This window comes from Callithrix jacchus, chromosome 5 (genome assembly GCF_049354715.1).
Source record: "Callithrix jacchus isolate 240 chromosome 5, calJac240_pri, whole genome shotgun sequence".
Classification (NCBI taxonomy): Eukaryota; Metazoa; Chordata; class Mammalia; order Primates; family Cebidae; genus Callithrix; species Callithrix jacchus.
This window is the reverse complement of record NC_133506.1, coordinates 90,267,271-90,286,595: the sequence shown is the minus strand read 5'-3', so window position 1 is coordinate 90,286,595 and position 19,325 is coordinate 90,267,271. Positions and strand designations below refer to the sequence as shown.

General features: G+C 47.5%; 2 protein-coding genes across 25 annotated transcripts in view; one reads left to right on the top strand and one right to left on the bottom strand.

The window, feature by feature from the left end:
• Positions 1-3,014, top strand: part of BPTF (bromodomain PHD finger transcription factor) — a 160,494-nt gene extending 157,480 nt beyond the window's left edge. For 12 of the 22 annotated variants that reach the window (XM_078373573.1, XM_035300492.3, XM_035300490.3 and 9 more), the window contains one exon: positions 2,621-3,013. In XM_078373573.1, coding sequence (XP_078229699.1) covers positions 2,621-2,672 — 52 coding nt within the window. In that variant the 3' untranslated portion in view covers positions 2,673-3,013. Of the gene's footprint in view, positions 1-1,536; positions 1,946-2,620 lie in introns of those variants that run through there. The other 10 variants (XM_078373571.1, XM_078373574.1, XM_078373566.1 and 7 more) reach the window with 4 other exon arrangements.
• Positions 3,015-9,652: 6,638 nt separating this feature from the next.
• C5H17orf58 (chromosome 5 C17orf58 homolog) lies at positions 9,653-15,333 on the bottom strand. 3 transcript variants are annotated; one of them, XM_035300477.3, is made up of 4 exons: positions 14,999-15,333; positions 11,941-12,498; positions 11,568-11,759; positions 9,653-10,650 (listed from the first exon to the last, which is right to left on the bottom strand). In XM_035300477.3, exons 1-4 carry the CDS (start codon positions 15,072-15,074, stop codon positions 10,460-10,462), a joined length of 1,017 nt encoding a protein of 338 aa, XP_035156368.1. In that variant the 5' UTR covers positions 15,075-15,333; the 3' UTR covers positions 9,653-10,459. The 3 variants fall into 3 exon arrangements, with proteins under 3 accessions (XP_035156368.1, XP_078229712.1, XP_035156369.1); XM_078373586.1 differs by having other exon boundaries at positions 9,653-10,646; positions 14,999-15,152; XM_035300478.3 differs by lacking the exon at positions 11,568-11,759 and having other exon boundaries at positions 14,999-15,152.
• Positions 15,334-19,325: the final 3,992 nt, after the last annotated feature.

Sequence of the window (19,325 nt, the reverse complement as noted above, 5' to 3'; positions counted from 1 at the left end):
TTTATTCATATATATATAAATATATATGGGCTTAATCATTTAAAATTTGTTGCAACAAGAACTTTCCTACCTGTAGGCAATAGATTGCTATGTTTTTAACAACTTGTGGCAAATTCTAAACAGCAATTCTTTTGTACGTAATAGGACATTTCATCCTAGAAAAATAAAGTAATGTTTTTGACATTGGATTTGGTGCAGTTTCTAATGAAGCAATTGTTGGTTGGTTAATATGTTTTCTGTAGCTGTTAGCATTGCCAAATTGTACAAAAAGGGTTAAATTTTATGGAAATCCTGAGACCAGGAAGATGTTAATTTCCTGTGTGTATTTAATGGTATAAAGTGTTTTACAGTTTGTATTGCCATATAAATACATAAAGATATTTTTTCGTGTTCTCAACTACAGAGCTTTAGTCTTTCAAAAGTAATTTTTGAAAAACATTTTCTTTTTTTTTTGTATTTTTAGTAGAGATGAGATTTTGCCTGGTCTTGAACTCCTGACCTTAGGTAATCCACCCGCCTCAGGCTCCCAAAGGGCTGGGATTACAGGCATGATCCACTGCGCCCAGCCAAAAAACACAGATTCGTAGAGAACATAATGAGTTCCAAAAGCTGCTTTGCTATGAGTAATCTTTGACAAGCTTCTGCTATTCAGTAAGATGATGTATATAATACAGCTCTTTTGCTTTCAGTAATCCAGGTGTGAAACTACATTTGTGATAATCTTAGGATGTTTGTACCCCAGTCCTTGGGCTTGTAGATACATTTAATTTACATCAATAGATTTCCTTGGCTAAAGAATATATATATATATATATTTTTTTTTTTTTTTTTTTTTTTTTGAGACAGAGTTTCGCTCTTGTTACCCAGGCTGGAGTGCAATGAGGCGATCTCGGCTCACCGCAACCTCAGCCTCCTGGGTTAAGGCAATTCTCCTGCCTCAGCCTCCGAGTAGCTGGGATTACAGGCACGCGCCACCATGCCCAGCTAATTTTTTGTATTTTTGGTAGAGACGGGGTTTCACCATGTTGACCAGGATGGTCTCGATCTCTTGACCTCGTGATGCACCCGCCTCGGCCTGCCAAAGTGCTGGGATTACAGGCGTGAGCCACCACGCCCACCCCCAATATTTTCCAAACCTGTTATGCAGGCTGGGCACGGTGGCTCAAGCCTGTAATCCCAGCATTTTGGGAGGCCGAGGCAGGTGCATCACGAGGTCAAGAGATCGAGACCATCCTGGTCAACATGGTGAAACCCCGTCTCTACCAAAAATACAAAAAATTAGCTGGGCATGGTGGCGCGTGCCTGTAATCCCAGCTACTCGGAGGCTGAGGCAGGAGAATTGCCTGAAACCAGGAGGCAGAGGTTGCGGTGAGCTGAGATTGCACCATTGCACTTCAGCCTGGGTAACAAGCGAAACTCCGTCACAAAAAAAAAACCTGTTACATTTCACCTGCTAAATTCACAATCCTTGAAACCATTTCATGAAAAGTATTTTTCTATTGGTAAAGCTTTTATTCTTCTATCCAAATTCTGCAGGAGGTTTAAATAAAATCGTGGCCAGGCATGGTGGCTCATGCCTATAATGCCAGCACTTTGGGAGGCCGAAGCGGGAAGATCACTTCAGGTCAGGAGTTGAAGACCAGACTGGGATTACAGGCTGCCTGACCAACATGGTGAAATCCCGTCTCTACCAGAAATAAAATTTAGCCAGATGAGTGGCACACACCTGTAGTCCCAGCTACTCAGGAGGCTGAGATGGGAGGATAGCTTGAACTCAGGAGGCTGAGATGGGAAGATAGCTTGAACTCAGGAGGCGGAGGTTGTAGTGAGCCAAGATCCTGCCACTGCACTCCAGCCAGGGCGACAGAGCAAGACTCTGTCTCAAAAAAGGGTGAACTTTTGAAGAAATTTTCTGAAGTAAAATAATTACCTTTTTTGTTTCAAATGGCTTAGAGTGTAATTTAAAGACACTAAGGTTTGCTCTTGTTTGTAATCTACCTTCCTAGGATCTGCAAATAAAACTTATTTCCTAGTGGGGCACAATAGCTGATGCCTGTAATCCCAGCACTTTGGGAGGCTGAGGAGGGCGGACCACCTGAGGTCAGAAGTTCCAGACCACCCTGACCAACATGGAGAAACCCCATCTCTACTAAAAATACAAAATTAGCCTGGTGTGATGGTGCGCGCCTGTAATCCCAGCTGCTGAGGAGGCTGAGGCAGGAGAATTGCTTGAACCTAGGAGGTGGAGGTTGCTGTGAGCCGAGATCGCACCACTGCCCTCCAGCCTGGGCAACAAGAGCAAAACTCTGTCTCAAACAAAGAAAAGGGGAAAAAAAATTATTTCCCGATTTTTGTTAATTCCTTTAGTCAAACTCTCTGTTTCTCTATGTTAAAGAGCCAAGCTGGTGGCCTTTCAGATGTCTGCACACTTAGAGCTACATGGTTATTACAGCATTCACTCCTCACGATTGACGCTACGACCATGGGTCTCAGATTTCTTGTCCTTAATGTGAGAATGGTGATGTTTCGTGGATAAAGTAATGAAGTACTTGAGGAGGTTGAGGGAAGAGCCAGCTGAGAAGTATTTTTAATAACTTGAAATATTCTGTCTGACTTCCAGATACTTGGAGCGAGATACCAAAAGACTTTTCTCAGAAGATCATACTACTTGATCCAATTTGAACCAAATTCAACTAAAGAAATTAGCCGCCGGGCGCGGTGGCTCAAGCCTGTAATCCCAGCACTTTGGGAGGCCGAGGCGGGTGGATCACGAGGTCGAGAGATCGAGACCAACCTTGTCAACATGGTGAAACCCCGTCTCTACTAAAATACAGAAAATTAGCTGGGCATGGTGGCGCGTGCCTGTAATCCCAGCTACTCAGGAGGCTGAGGCAGGAGAATTGCCTGAACCTAGGAGGCGGAGGTTGCGGTGAGCCGAGATCGCGCCATTGCACTCCAGCCTGGGTAACAAGAGTGAAACTCCGCCTCAAAAAAAAAAAAAAAAAAAAAGAAATTAGCCATATATATATGAGAGAGAGAGAGAGAGAGACTCTCACTTCGTCTTGGCTCACTGCAGCCTCCGAGTCCTGGGTTCCAGAGATTCTCTGGCCTCAGCCTCCCAAGTAGCTGGGACTACAGGCTCATGCCACCACGCCTGGCTGATTTTTTTGTATCTTAGTAGAGACGGGGTTTCACTGTGTTAGCCAGGATGGTCTTGATCTCCTGACTTTGTGATCTGCCTGCATTGGCCTCCCAAAGTGCTGAAATTACAGGTGTGAGCCACTGCGCTCAGCCAGCTATATTTTCAACTAAAGAAAGAAGCTATATTTTTTAAATGTTGGTGTCCTGCTTTATCTAATTTATTTGTTGCTTGCTCAAATATGTCCTGAAATTGAGGCTCTGCATTGTAGGTGGCAGGTTAGTTTTTAGGTGTTTGCTTATATGTGTGCATAGTCAACCTTAAAAATGATTTCAAGAGAAATACCAACAGTGCCAAATGATTCTTTACAAGGTAGTTGTAAAAAGCGACTACCAAAAATAAAAATAAAACTGTATATGTTTTATAGATCTTTTCCTACCCAAAGACAAGTACTTTCTTTCCCTTGAATTCTGAAGTAATAGCTTCATTTGAAGGAAGGATGCTTCCTTCAGGAAGAAGACAAGTGAGCATTCCATTTAGGGACTATTCACGTGCACATAGCCACAAACCCATTGGAGAAGATTGTAAGAAACTACAGTGAATTTGCTCATTAAAATTTTCTGGCCGGGCGCGGTGTCTCATGCCTGTAATCCCAACACTTTGGGAGGCCAAGGCAGGTGGATCACTTGAGGTCACGAGTTCTAGACCAGCCTGGCCAACATGGCAAAACCCGATCTCTACTAAAAATACAAAAATTAGGGGTGGATGGTGGCGGGCGCTTGTAATCCCATCTACTTGGTAGGCTGAGGCAGGAGAATCGCTTGAACCCAGGAGGCAGAGGTTGCAGTCAGCTGGGATCACACCACTGCACTCCAACCTGGGTGACAGAGAGCGAGACTCCGTCTCTTTTTTTTTTTTTAATCATGTATCAATCAATACAGAGGAACAGACCCCATCACAAAAAAAAAAAAAAAAAGTGCCGGGCATAGTGGCTCACACCTGTAATCCCAGCCCTTTAGGAGGTCGAGGACGGCGGATCACAAGGTCAAGAGATCAAGACCATCCTGGCCAACATGGTGAAACCCCGTCTCTACTAAAAATACAAAAAAAAAAAAAAAAAAAATGGCCGGGCGCGGTGGCTCACGCCTATAATCCCAGCACTTTGAGAGACCTGGGTGGGTGGATCTCTAGGTCAAGAGATCAAGACCATCCTGGTCAACATGGTGAAACCCCGTCTCTACTAAAAATACAAAACTTAGCTGCGTCTGGTGGCGCAGCCTGTAGTCCCAGCTACTCGGGAGGCTGAGGCAGGAGAATTGCTTGAACCCAGGAGGCAGAGGGTTGCTGTGAGCCGAGATCGCGCCATTGCACTCCAGCCTGGGTAATAAGAGCGAAACTCCATCTCAAAAAAAAAAAAAAAATAAGTAAATAAAAAATACGAAAAAATTAGATGTGGTGATGTGCGCCCGTAGTCCCAGCTACTCAGGAGGCTAAGGGGGAAGAATCATTTGAACCGGAAGGCGGAGGTTGCAGTGAGCCTAGATTGCTCCACTGCACTCCAGCCTGGGTGACAGAGCAATACTCTATGTCTCAAAAAAAAAAAAAAAAGGCCGGGCGCGGTGGCTCACGCCTGTAATCCCAGCACTTTGGGAGGCCGAGGCAGGCGGATCACCTGAGGTCGGGAGTTCCAGACCAGTTTGACCAACATGGAAAAACCCCGTCTATACTAAAAATACAAAAACTAGGCTGGGCGTGGTGGCTCATACCTATAATCCCAGCACTTTGGGAGACCGAGGCGGGTGGATCACGAGGTCAAGAGATCGAGACCATCCTAGTCAACACGGTGAAACCCCGTCTCTACTAAAAATACAAAAATTAGCTGGGCACGGTGGTGCGCTCCTGTAGTCCCAGCTACTCGGGAGGCTGAGGCAGGAGAATTGCTTGAACCCAGAAGGCAGAGGTCGCGGTGAGCCGAGATCGTTCCATTGCACTCCAGTCTGGGTAACAATAGCGAAACTCCCGTCTCAAAAAAAAAAAAAAAAAAAAAAAAAGCTAGCCGGAGGTAGTGGTGCATGTCTGTAATCCCAGCTACTCGGGAGGCTGAGACACGAGAATCGCTTGAACCTGGGAGGTAGCGGTTGCAGTGAACCTAGACCGCACCATTGCACTCCAGCCTGGGCAACAAGAGCGAGACTTTGTCTCAAAAAGAAAAAACCCCTGCCAGGCGCGGAGGCTCACGCCTATAATCCCAGCATTTTGGGAGGCCGAGGCGGGTGGATCACGAGGTCAAGAGATCGAAACTATCCTGGTCAACAAGGTGAAACCTATCTCTACTGAAGGTGCAAAAATTAGCTGAGCATGTTGGTGCGTGCCTGTAGTCCCAGCTACTCAGGAGGCTGAGGCAGGAGAATTGCTTGAACCCAGGAAGCGGAGGTTGTGGTGAGCCGAGATCGCGCCATTGCATTCCAGCCTGGGTAACAAGAGGGAAACTCTGTCTCGAGAAAAATCAAAAATCAAAAATCTAAGGCCGGGCGCGGTGGCTCAAGTCTGTAATCCCAGCACTTTGGGAGGCGGAGACGGGTGAATCACGAGGTCAAGAGATCAAGACCATCCTGGTCGGCGTGGTGAAATCCCGTCTCTACTAAAAATACAGAAAATTAGCTGGGCATGGTGGCACGTGCCTGTAATCCCAGCTACTCAGGAGGCTGAGGCAGGAGAATTGCCTGAACCCAGGAAGCGGAGGTTGCGGTGAGCCGAGATCCTGTCATTGCACTCCAGCCTGGGTAACAAGAGCGAAACTCCATCTCAAAAAAAAAAAAAAAAACTATAAATTTAAAGATTCTATCCAAGGTACTGACAAGCTATTGAAAACGTGATTCTTCTTGACTTTTTGCTTCACCTGGCATTACCTGTCCTCTACTGCCTCCCATGCGCACCTCCTCACTCACCACTATTCTGCTTTGTTTGAACCTCAGTAATCTTTCCTTATAGACCTGGTCTTGAAGGGTTTCTAAGAAACTGGCCTGCATGGCCAGGCACGGTGGCTCACACCTGTAATGCCCAGCACTTTGGGAGGCCAAGGCGGGAGGATCATGAAGTCAGGAGATAGAAACCATCCTGGCCAAGGTGGTGAAACCCCGTTTCTACTAAAATACAAAAAAATTAGGCGGGGTGGTGCATGCCTGTAGTCCCAGCTACTCGGGAGGTTGAGGCAGAGGAATCATTTGAACCTGGGCGTCAGAGGTTGAAGTGAGCAGAGATCACACCACTGCACTCCAGCTGGGTGACAGAGCAAGACTCCATCTCATAAAAAAAGAAACTGGCCCGCATGTGTTTGCCAAGATGTACATGTTAACTATGTGACCTCCAGGTATCACAGCCCTGGCACTTGTTTCCAGAATTTCCCAGAAATTGGCTAATGTTAAACCAATCTAAGTCAAATCCTAAACCTAATCCTCAGGATTATGTAAAAGTGAGTTTTCTTCTTTTCTTTTTTTTTCTTTTTATGTTTGTTTGTTTTTAAACTGGGTCTCACTGTATTGCCCAGGTTGGAATGCAGAGGCACAGCTCCTGGGTGCAAAGCTATTCTCCTACTTCAGCCTCCCAAGTAGCTGGGACCACAGACACATGCTACCACACCTGGCTAATTTTTTTTTTATTATTTGTAGTGATGAGGTCTTGCTATGCTGCCCCTTCTGGCCTCAAACTCCTGGACTCAAGTGATCCTGCCTCAGCCTCTTGAAGTGCTGGGATTGCAGGTGTGAGACACCACAATTGGACCTTTTTTCTTTTGTAAACTAGAGCTATTTCAGCAGGATACAGACTGAAATAAAATATAAGCCCCTTGCAGTGGTTCATGCCTGTTATTCCAGCACTTAGGGAGGCCGAAGCAGGTGGATCAGTTGAGGTCAGCAGTAGAAGACCAGCCTGGCCAACATGGGGAAATGCTGTCTCTACTGAAAATGCAAAAATTAGCTGGATATGGTGCTGGGCACCTGTAATCCCAGCTACTAGGGAATCTGAGATAGAAGGAATCTCTTGAACCTGGGAGGCAGAGGTTGCAGTGAGCCGAGATCACACCACTGCACTCCAACCTGGTGACACAGCAAGACTCTGTCTCAAAAAAAAACAAACCAGAGTTTTTTATACCTTTTCACTTTATGTTTTAACATCTGACCATCCAATCAATAATTTATCTATTTGGTCATCTTATAGTTGTCTCCACCACGTTATTTGAGATAACCACTTAGCCTTTTTTTTTTTTTTTTTTTTTTCGAGACGGAGTCTTGCTCAGTTTCCCAGGCTAAAGTGCAGTGGTGCAATCTTGGCTCACTGCAACATCCGCCTCCAGGGTTGAAGCAATTCTCCTGCCTCAGCTTCTTGAGATTACAGGCATCTGCCACCACACCTAGCTAATTGTTGTATTTTTCTTAGAGATGGGGTATCACCATGTTGTCCAGGCTGGTCTCTAACTCCTGAACTTGTGATCCACCTGCCTCGGTCTCCTAAAGTGCTGAGATTACAGGTGTGAGCCACTGCACCCAACCTAGCCTTTGGGCATTTAAAAGTTCAACTTTGGGCCAGGCACGGTGGCTCACACCCATAATCCCAGCACTTTGGGAGGCCGAAACGGGTGGATCACGAGGTCAAGAGATTGAGACCATCGGTCAACGTGGTAAAACCCCATCTCTACTAAAAATACAAAAATTAGCTGGGCATGGTGGCAGACGCCTGTAGTCCCAGCTACTCGGGAGGCTGAGGCAGGAGAATTGCTTGAACCCAGGAGTCTGAGGTTGCGGTGAGCCGAGATCGTATCATTGCACTCCAGCCTGGGTAACAAGAGCGAAACTCCGTCTCAAAAAAAAAAAAAAAAGTTCAACTTTGAGCTGGGTTTGGTGGCTCATGCCTGTAATCCCAGCACTTAGGGAGGCTGAGGTGGATGGATTACGTGAGGTCAGGAGTTTGAGACCAGCCTGGCCAACATGGTGAAACCCCATCTCTAAGAAAAAATAGAAAAATTAGCTGGGGATGGTGGCATACGCCTGTAATTCCAGCTACTCAGCAGGCTGAGACAGGAGAATCGCTTGAACTTGGGAGGCAGGGGTTGCAGTGAGCCAAGATCGTGTTATTGCACTCCAGCCTGAGCAACAAAGTGAAACTTCATCTCAAAAAAAAAATAATAATTCATCTATGATTTGACTGGCCTGAATTATGCCTGAGTTAATGTTTTTTTTATCTTAAAGAAAACTAACTCAGAAGCTCTTCATTAGCTCTATACTCTATCACCAATAGTTCATGTAATAATGCAGCTGACTCCCAAAAAGCAATTCTAGTAAAATTTATAAGTTTGGACAAAACTTGTTTTTGGAAAATACTCTAAAAATCCCTCAGTAGTGCTTTACCATAGAACACTCAGAACCTCTCTTTATTACCTGTATGCCCCATAATTGGAATAAATAATAGTATCAGATATTGTAATGTCTTAGGCTGTTGCTTCCTGGCTCCTGTGATTCCCTAGCATCCCATCCTGGATGTCCTTTAGGTGCACAGTACTACTATTGTGTACCATGGACAGTGTCAGGACACATTCTGAGCTTCCTGAGTGTCTCACCGTGAGGCCAAATAGACTGTTCTCTCCAGTGAGATTCCTTCCCGTCTCTCTTTAGGCAGTAATCTTCATCTATGCATTAGTGGTTTCTCTGTTCACCATGCTTCATATAAAGTGAAGTACAGCCTCATCTTCCGAAAAAATACTATCATGTCTTTGTGGACTCAAGTATAAAATCAATAATTTAGCTAGTGATTAAACCTTTTTTTTTTTTTCGAGATGGAGTCTCACTCTGTCGCCCAGGTTGGAATGCAATGGTGCAATGTCGGCTCACTGCAACCTCCACCTCCCAGGTTCAAGCCAGCCTCAGCCTCCCGAGTAGCTGAGACAACAGGCGCCTGCCACCACACCCAGCTAATTTTTGTATTTTTAGTAGAGACGGGGTTTTGCTATGTTGGCCAGGCTGGTGTCAAACTCCTGACCTTGTGATCTGCCCATCTCAGCTTCCCAAAGCGCTAGGGTTACAGGCATAAGCCACTGTGCTTGGGATGATTAAACCTTTTTAAAACCAACTGAGGCCAGGCACAGTGGCTCACGCCTGTAATCCCAACACTTTGGGAGGCAGAAGCAGGTGGAAATACAAAATACAAAAATCAGCTGGGCACATTGGCAGGTGCCTGTAATGGCAGCTCTTCCAGAGGCTGAGGTAGAACTGCTTGAACCCAGGAGGTAGAGGTTGCAGTGAGCCGACATTGCACCATTGCACTCTAGCCTGGGCAACAGAGTAAGGCTCCATCTCAAAAAAAACAATTGAAAAGTGTTTAAAATTAACTTGCTTGTGAGCTGTCATGAGTGAATATTGGTTCCAAGGTTTAGGGAATGAATTTGAGAAAGGCTTTTTCTCAAACCTTTAGGGCTCAGTAAGGCTAAAACAAAACAAAACAAAAACAGGTGCATCCAATATCTGATTTCAAGGCAAGATTTATTGCTTTACAAACAAACATTACACTTGATCTTAATAGAAAAATGACATCAGATACACCCAGAATACATTTCGCATTGGGCTAGCTGCCAGTTCGGCATAAAACATACACTATTAGGAGCAGGGAGGCAATGAAAATAAACTATATTTTACTTTTTGGTTCAACAAGAACACTTTTGCCAGTAAGCCCTTTAGCACTATCTTTAAATTTCATGTTTTTAATCCACCATCTGCACACTGGCCCTTTAGTACTCTTGAGGTGTAAAATTTTAATCCTTGTCCTAGGCTTTGACACTTGTGTTTGATCTAAATGACATTTCATACATAAATGTCTTTTGACGAGTGCGCTTACTGTTATGTACATAATTTAAAATGTGATAGTTTGCATATAAAATCTGGTTTGATACATGATATAAAAGTTGTATATTTAAATTCAAGAGTATGTTTTTGTGGACTTTCTACTAAAGAATGTATTAAATTAAAATAATTTAAAAACTTAACACAAAGCAGTGATCTGTTAACTGGACAGGTCAATTATCTGAGCTGCGTAAATCAGTATCTGGCACTACAGTTGAATAACCCCAACACTGAGCTCAGGAGCAGCCCATTTAAGAAGCATCTTGTAAATAACAAAGTGACACCTTGAAGATTACAGTTGGAATTATGCAAGTCATTCATAGAGTAGCTGTGGGCTCTCTTCTAAAGGTGGACCCATTACATGAAGATGGACCTTTCATGTCGTTGCCGATGTCCAAGTCTCTTGTGATCCAGAAATGCCAGGACAGTTGTTTCAAATGCATTGGGTATGAATTGCACCTTGAACTTGCCCTTCCCTTTTTCGGTTAAACCTTTTCACATAGCTGCTGCTGCTCCTCAGCAGTCCATCCCCTGGACGGAGGCGCCCTCTCAGGACCTGGAGCAGAGCTGCAGGGAGCTGCCGTCTCTTATGGTAGATGTGGCCCATCACAATATACCTGCTGCCTGGACAAAATAACCAGAACATTAATTCATTGTGTCTTTTAAATGTTATGAAACAGAAAATGTAAGGCCTTTAAGAAATGCCCAAGCTGCAATCTACTATCTTGCTGCACAAGTTGAAACTGGCACTTAGTCTACAGGCAACTGGTAGAAAACAGTCTAGAGATCTTTAGAAGATAACCAACTGGGCCAGTACGGTGGCTCACGCCTGTAATCTCAGCACTCTGGAAGGCCGAGGCAGGTGAAACACTTGAGGTCAGGAGTTTGAGATCAGCCTAGCAACACGGTGAAAACCTGTCTCTACTAAAAATGCAAAAATTATCTGGGTTTGGTGGCGGGTGCCTATACTCCCATCTACTTGGGAGGGAGGCTGAGGCAGGAAAATCGACTGAATCCATGAGGCAGAAGTTGCAGTAAGCTAAGATCGCACCACTGCACTCCAGCCTGGGCAACAGAGTGAGACGCTGTCTCAAAAAAAAACAGCAACTACAGAACAAAGGTCCTTATCACAATGTACCAGGATTTCCCAGAGCACATGTACAGAAAAATATGAGAGTGGTTATTCACCCCTACCAGCCCCCCCCAACACCCCCAAAAATGCAGCTTTTCTAAACTCAGTTCTGTCTAGTCCCTTCTGGCAATGGTGTTTGGTCGTTCACTCCATTTGTCAACATCTGTTAAGTGACAGCCGGTTTTGTGCCGACCGGTGCGGTTCTCACCCTTGGGGGTGGGGGCTGACGGGGCTTAAATCACAGAGTGGCTGAAATAATACCTGCCGTCTAAATGCTATTCATGTCACAATACTGTCCTCCATCCCTCCCCAAAAAAGGCTGGGCGACCCACAGCCCGCCCTGTGGCACCCACGTTACAAATTGTGGTATAAAGTGCATATGCAGCGTCATTCAGGTCAGTTTCAATACCAAGTTTAAACTCTGGACACGGCTTATTGCAGCTGGAGGAGTCCAGGGCTAACATGTGGACTCGGAAGAAGAACCCGTCGGGGGTGAGGTACAGGCGGTTCGTCTTGTACAGCCCGTCCCGATCCACCAGCAGGGTCACCAGCTGGATGCCCGTGCCCAGCACGTCCACGTCGTGCACGATCCCGTTCACCGCTGCTTCCGAAAAACAGTTTGGAGAAGAGCATTACCCCGAGTTCCTCTCCCAATCCCCCTGGGGTGGGTTTTTAGCAACCACGAAACGGCCCGCTCGGGTGGGGCGCCCTGGGATCGCGCGGGCGGGCTTCTCCGGGACTCGGAAAGACTCGCGGGGCTTCGGCGCGGCGGCCGGACTCACCGAATTCGCTCTCGCAGAACACCTCGCGCTCGTCCAGGTCGGCCCGGCAGGCGCGCGAGCAGGGGTCGGCGTCGGGATCCGCGTACCTCCGCGGCGGGATGAGGCTGAGGCTGAGGCCGAGGCGCGGCGGCGGAGGCGCGGGCGCGGGCACGGGACCCGGGGGCGGCGCGGCGGCGCGCGGCCGGTTGGGGTAGGCGGGGCCATCGGCAGTGCGCGCGGGCGACTGGGAGGCGGGGAAGCGCAGGGCCCTTGAGCGCGCGCGTCGCGGGGCGTCCTCCGACACGTGCCCGCGGGGCGGCGACGCGCGGTTCTCGGCTTGGGCCAGGCGCGGACCCGGCGGCCCTGCGGGCGGTCGTGCGGCCTCCCGGAAGCTGGCTCGGTTGTCAGCCTGCGGGAAGGGCTTCCCGCGCCGCGGGTCGGACCAGGCGCGGGCGGTGGGGGTGGCCTCGGCCGCGCGCGACGTCCGCGCGGCCTCGGGGAGCGGCTGCACACGGGGCCCCGGTGTCTCCGCGCTCGGGCAGCCACCGGAGTCTGGCTTTCTGCTGTGCGGCGGCGAGGCTGTGGGGAGAGAACAGGAGAGACGGGGAGGCCGTGGGGGAGGAGGAGCAGTGAGGGGAGGCCGTCAGGGGAAGCCAAGGAGGCCGCGAAGGGAGAAGAGGGAAGGGGAAGCTGAGACGGGAGGCGGAGAGACGAAGGGAGGCCGAGAGGGAAAGGGAGGCCAGGAGGGGAGGAGACCCGTGGTGGGGCAGGGGCGTTGCAGAAGAAGGGCTCTGGGAGTGGGACAGGAGTCGGGACAAGGGAGGCTTCGCAGGGCACCAGCAAGAGGAAAGATGGGAGGGAGGCGGAGAGGTCTGGAAGTGAAGGAGGAAGAACCCGGACACAGCCTCGCGGCCAAGGGGGCCACGCGCTTCCCAGGCCCCAAAGGAAGAAGGAGATTAGGGTCTTGCCCTCTAAGAATGGGGCCAACCAAGGAAATCTGCACTAAATGAGGAATCAGAGGCTGATGGGAACATTTTATTTTGTTAAGGAATCTATGACTTTTTAAATTACAATCCCCCATTTAAGAGGAAACATGTCTGACAACATCGGTTAGATAACAAACTTTTTTGCCCTTCCTTTAATATGTACATATATGTGTGTATGTGTGTGTGTATATATTATAACATATATAAACATCAGCCTCTTTGCTATTTACAGTTTGTTGAGAAAGTTCCCCAGGGGGAAAGGTTTCATATTACATGTTCTAATTGTTTAAGCGCCCCTGACAACAGAACTATTTGGTTTTCCCATCCTTGTTTACACTGTCATCTTGGTTTCTGCAGAATCGAGCATTTGTAAGTGGATTTTTATCTGGTTTCTTGGACACTACTTACTGTTAAACCACAGCTAAGGAAGGTTTTAAAAACTTGCGTGGGAGGCAGAGGCCCCTGGTTAAGTATAAAAGCACACATCCCTTACATATTTTTCCCCATTAGATGGTGGAGGAAACACTCCTAAATGGTATGGCATGAAAACAAATTTTTGCCGGGCGCGGTGGCTCAAGCCTGTAATCTCAGCACTTTGGGAGGCCGAGGTGGGTGGATCACGAGGTCGAGAGATCGAGACCAACCTGGTCAACATGGTGAAACCCAGTCTCTACTAAAATACAAAAAATTAGCTGGGCATGGTGGCGCGTGCCTGTAATCCCGGCCACTCAGGAGGCTGAGGCAGGAGAATTGCCTGAACCCAGGAGGCGGAGGTTGCGGTGAGCCGAGATCGCACCATTGCACTCCAGCCTGGGTAACGAGAGCGAAACTCCGTCTCAAAAAAAAAAAAAAAGAAAACAAATTTTTAAAATTATTAATGATTTTGCCTAATTCTGCAGACAGGTTGGTGAGTCAACTTCAGCCAGCTTGGAAGCTGGCACCTTTCCATGCCAGTTACACAATATCACCTCCTCACTTGCCTGGGTCCCAGTGCCCTCCAAACAGGCAAGAACCGCAGGAACTCGCCTTTATTTTTCTCTCCCCTTGTGTTAAAGAGCTGGATCTGCCCATTTGCAGCTCTGAAAACACTTCATTTAAAATGATTGGTCTTGCCAAATCGATAATCTGCTTTAAAATCAGCTTTCACCCAACAATAATAGCTGGTTAGGGTTCATGTTTTTGCAAGGCGTTGATCTGACTCATGTTGTGGAACGGTTGTGCCATCCACAGCTGAGTAAAGTTCTGGTGGATATCCAATTCCTGACTGTCAACTATGGACCGCACAACTGCTTCCCCATTGATAACACCATCTGTTGTCATGGGAAAGATTGTTTGATATTTGGGTTAAATGCCACTGAAGTCATTCAATTTCCATGTGGAAAAATAACCCAGAGTAAATTGCCATGTGAGATACAGAAGCTGTTTTTCCCAGAGATAGCGACGCCAACAGAACATCCAAATAAAAGCAAAACAAAAACACGATTCCCCTCCACCCCCACCCCGAGAACCCCTCATTTCTTCATGGGCTGAGTAACTTAATTTCATTTCGTGCATGAACTGTGAGAGCCTATGAGTGTTAGTTAAACCCCGGCTCATGTGTCCGAAGGCTGTGCGCTGGGGCTGCGGGGAGAGCAGACAAGCGCCTAGGGCTACCGGATTTTGGCGCGGCTTCCCCCCAGCCCTCCCCAGCGCCTCCCGCAGCCCCTGCTCACCCAGCCGAGTGGGACGGACCCCGCGGCGTCCTGCGAGCCCCGCCCGGGCACGGCTCCCAAAAGGCGCGCTGCGACCCCTTTTGACATTTCCCTCCTCTGTGATGGAGCAACTACTTAACATGCAAAATTTTCCCCAGCCTGCCGGGCTCGCTCGGGATCATTTCAGTAGCTGAATTGGCTTCTTTCCGAAAAGGCTGCCAAGTGACACGAAATCTTGGGGACACCCTTTGCTCCTTTCTAAGACGAACGCAGACCCGGGGTGTCCTCTCTCGCGAGCTCTACCCACCCCTGGTCCCCGCCCCGTGTTTCACTGTGTTCCCTCCCCAGCTCCCCCGCAGAACCCTGCTCCGCTCCTAGTTCTCTGCGCTACACCGATCTTACTTTTTCTCTCCGCCAACGGGGCTTCGGGCGATGATCCGACGATCAAGCAGAGGAGCCAGAAAGCTCTAGCTGTCATTTTTGCTGACAGGGTTCCCAGGCTCTAAAACTGAGCCTAGGCTTTTGCTTGCTTTCTCTCCCCCAACCCCTTCTCCACAACCCCCCGCCCCTGCTCATGCTAATGAGGGGCAGCCTTTGGGGAAACGGGAATCACTCGCTGAGCAGACCATTGGAACAAAACCGAGCTGCAGGGACTTCTCCCTCTTCCTTTCTAAGGGGGACCAGCACATGGCCTCGCAAAGTTGTCCCTGGGAATGTCTGTCCTGTGATCTGAGGGCAAGGATAGCATCACAGCCTAAACTTTAAACCTGTGTGCGTTTGCACGCTGGGGTGGGAGCAGCAGAGGGTGGGGTGACAAGTGCAGAGAATACGGGTGCTGCGGGACTGAGGGACTGGGTGGGGGAGAACGAGTGACGACGGGAGAATTTTCTAGATTAGGTCAACAACAAATAGGAAAATAGTGTTTAAGACAGAGTGGGTTTGTGGAAGGGAGGAGATTCCAGATGACAGAGAATGTATCCTGGAATGTGTGTTAGGCAGTTTCTAGAGAAATCAAGTCACTGCTTCCTAAGTCTAGTAAAACTGTTTCATTATATTACACAGCTCACCATAACCGCCTCCTGTACTCAAGTGATTCTTGTGCTTCAGCCTCCCAAGTAGCTGGGATTATAGGCGTAATTTTTGTATTTTTAGCAGAGATGGGGTTTCACTGTTTTGGCCAGGCTAGTCTGGAACTCCTGACCTCAAGTGATCCACCTGCCTTTGCATTCCAAAATGCTGGGATTACAGGCATAAGAACCACACCCAGCCCAGAGGTCTAATTATTAATCAGAAGTTTGCTTGTGGAGACCAGGCATGATGGCTCATGCCTGTAATCCCAGTACTTTGGGAGCCCGAGACAGGAGGATCTCTCGAGCTCAGGAGTTCAAGACCAACCTGAGCAACATAGAGAGACCCTGACTGTACAAAAATTAGCCAGACATGGTGGTTCACACCTGTGGTCCCAGCCATTTGGAAGTCTGAGGTAGGAGGATCGCTTGAGCCTAGGAAGTGTAGGCTGCAGTGAGCTGAGTTCATGCCACTGCACTCCAGTCTGGATGACACAGAGAAACCCTGTCTCAAAAAAAAAAAAAAAAAGAGAAGAAGAAAAAGAAGGAGGAGGAAGAGGAGGAGGAGGAGGAAGAGAAGTAGTTTGCTTATTGATCATTAAATCAAATCGCAGCTGAAGGTGGGCTAATCTTCCCTCTTTCAGGTATTAGAGGAGTGAATTATCTTCTCCCTCCAAAAGAGTAAACCTCTACAGCCACTGCAAAGCTTGGATACCCCAGAGCCAGGGTCTCCAGACTTCAGACAGGTACAGATAAACACTAGTAAATTCATGCCCTCAGGGCCCTGTTTATAGATGTCCTCAGATCCCCTTCTTTTACATGCTTTTTAAGTCAAGTGGAATAAAAGTCACTAGGCTTAAGATTTCTCAGTTACAATCATATCTCTGACATACCTTCTTTTTTTTTGAGACGGAGTTTCGCTCTTGTTACCCAGACTGGAGTGCAATGGCAGGATCTTGGCTCGCTGCAACCTCCACCTTCTGGGTTCAAGCAATTCTCCTGCCTCAGCCTCCCAAGTAGCTGGGACTACAGGCGCACAGCACCATGCCCAGCTAATTTTTGTATTTTTAGTAGAGATGGGGTTTCGCCTTGTTGACCAGGATGGTCTCAATCTCTTGACTTCGTGATCCACTCGCCTCGGCCTCCCAAAGTGCTGGGATTACAGGTGTGAGCCACCGCTCCCAGTCTTCCTTCTTAATATTACATTCAAATCACCCAGATTCTATTGGGGGTATTCCCAAAACTCTTCTGTTGCAGGAATGTTGTGAATGCCCTGAAACCCACACCCTGAAATGTAGAGGCAGGGAGTAGGCTGGATGGCTCCTAGGGGCTCCCAGAGGCTCCTGAGGTGGCACCAGTGGAAGAACTTGCCAGAGTCTGGTGCTGGGACTTGGGCAGCGCCTGGCTTAGAGCCTTGGAAATCACACAAATGGTGGAAGGTACAAAGAGTTCAAAAAGACTGATCTATGTAGGCAGAATGCCAGTTTATTAATTTACAATGCGAAATCAACTCAGAAATGCAAACTCATGTCAGCCTGGGTAGCATTCTCCTATAAACGAGCCAAACAGGAAGCCAAGTTATCATCAGGGTGCTTGGTAATATAAACCAGAGCCCAGGGAGTTTGTCACCTGATTGGAATTTTTAGCAGTATTGGGCCAGGTCCGGTGGCTCATGCCTGTAATCCCAGCACTTTGGGAGGCTGAGGTAGAGGATCATCTGAGGTCCAGAGTTCGGGAACAGCCTGGCCATCATAGCAAAACCCCATCTCTACTAAAAATACAAAAATTTGTATACCTATATATTCAAGAATATTCCAAACTTTTTCCATTGATTTTCTTGGGTTTTCCCTGTAGAAAACCACACAATCTTTAGATAATGATAATTTGCCTCTTCCTCACAATTATTTATTTATTTGTTTGTTTGTTTATTTATTTATTTTGAGATGGGGTTTCACTCTTGTCACCCAGGATGGAGTGCAATGGCATGATCTCAGCTCACTGCAACCTCCGCCTCTTGGGTACAAGCCATTCTTCTACCTCATCCTCCCAAGTAGCTAGGACTACAGGCACACGCCACCATGCTCAGCTAATTTTGTATTTTTGTTCATTTTTTGAGACAGTCTCGCTCTGTCGCCAAGCGCCATGCTGGAGTGCAGTGGCGTGATCTCAGCTCACTGCAACCTCTGCCTCCGGGGTTCAAGCAATTCTCCTGCCTCAGCATCCCAGGTAGCTGGGACTACAGGGACACACCACCATTCCCAGCTAATTTTTTGTATTTTTAGTAGAGACGGGGTTTCACCATGTTGGCCAGGATGGCCTTGATCTCTTGACCTCGTGATCCACCTGCCTCGGCCTCCCAAAGTGCTGGGATTATAGGCGTGAGCCACTGCACCCTATATAGAGCTATTTTAATCTGCACTCCTAAACTGTTGTTTTTGCTTTAGGAATCTGATAAACATTCCTATTTTCTTGTTACGTTATTAATGTTGATATTCTGCTTTTGGCTTTCCATTTTATCTCTACCATTCTATCTCTACAATTATTTATTTGTTTGTTTGTTTTGAGACAGGGTCTCATGGTTGCTTAGGCTGGAGTGCAGTGGCAAAACTTGATCAAGGCTCACTGTGGCCTTGACTTCCTGGGGCTTCGGTGATCCTCCTACCTTAGCCTCTAGAGTAGGTGGAACTACAAGCACATGCCACCACACCCAGCTAATTTTTGTATTTTTTTATAGAGGTGGGATTTCACCATGTTGGCCAGGTTGGTCTCTAACTCCTGGGCTCAAGCTGTCCAGCCTCCTCAGCTTCCCAAAGTTCTGGGATTACAGGCATAACCTACCACACCCAGATTTCTTTGTTATTCTAGAAGACATTCTGGGATTTGTATATATCAGTCACTGATTTCATTTTCATAGCATCAGTTCTGCCTTTTGCTCTTTCCAATAAGGATCTTCTTTCCTTCCTCAGCTCCCCTCCCTGCCCCTTCTCTTCCTTTTTTTTTTTTTTAATAGAGATGGGATTTTACCATGTTGCCCAGGCTGGTCTCAAACTCCTGGGCTCAAGCTATCCGCCTGCCTCACCTCCCAAAGTGCTGGGATTAAGGTCATGAGCCACTGTACCTGGCCCCAGTAAGGATTTGAAAGCTCAGGAATTATTAGCTTCCATTTTTGTTCATCTTGTTTGTTCATTTCAGCCTATTCTCTTCTTATAATATCCTTCTTCACAAGAACATTGCTCCTAAGGGCCCGGCACGGTTGCTCACGCCTGTAATCCCAGCACTTTGGGAGGCTGAGGCGGGTGGATCACGAGGTCAAGAGCTCGAGACCATCCGGGTCAACATGGTGAAACCCCGTCTCTACTAAAAATACAAAAAATTAGCTGGGCGTGGTGGCGTGTGTCTGTAATCCCAGCTACTCAGGAGGCTGAGGCAGGAGAATTGCCTGAACCTAGGAGGCGGAGGTTGTAGTGAGCCGAGATCGTGCCATTGCACTCCAGCCTGGGTAACAGGAGTGAAACTCTGTCTCAAAAGAAAAAAAAAAAAAAAGAGCATTGCTCCTTGTGCTTTTATGAGAATGCCTGTTTCTTTCTTTCTTTTTTTAAACAGAATTTCACTCTTGTTTCAAGGCTAGAGAGCAATGGCATGATCTCAGCTCACTGCAACCT

Coding starts and splice junctions, on each gene's coding strand:
- C5H17orf58 (XM_035300477.3), bottom strand. CDS start 15,074: ATGACAGCTAGAGCTTTCTGGCTCCTCTGCTTGATCGTCGGATCATCG. Junction 12,499..14,998: donor CCCGTTGGCGGAGAGAAAAA/GTAAGATCGGTG, acceptor CTCTCCCCACAG/CCTCGCCGCCGCACAGCAGA. Junction 10,651..11,567: donor GTGTCCAGAGTTTAAACTTG/GTATTGAAACTG, acceptor TATTTTGTCCAG/GCAGCAGGTATATTGTGATG.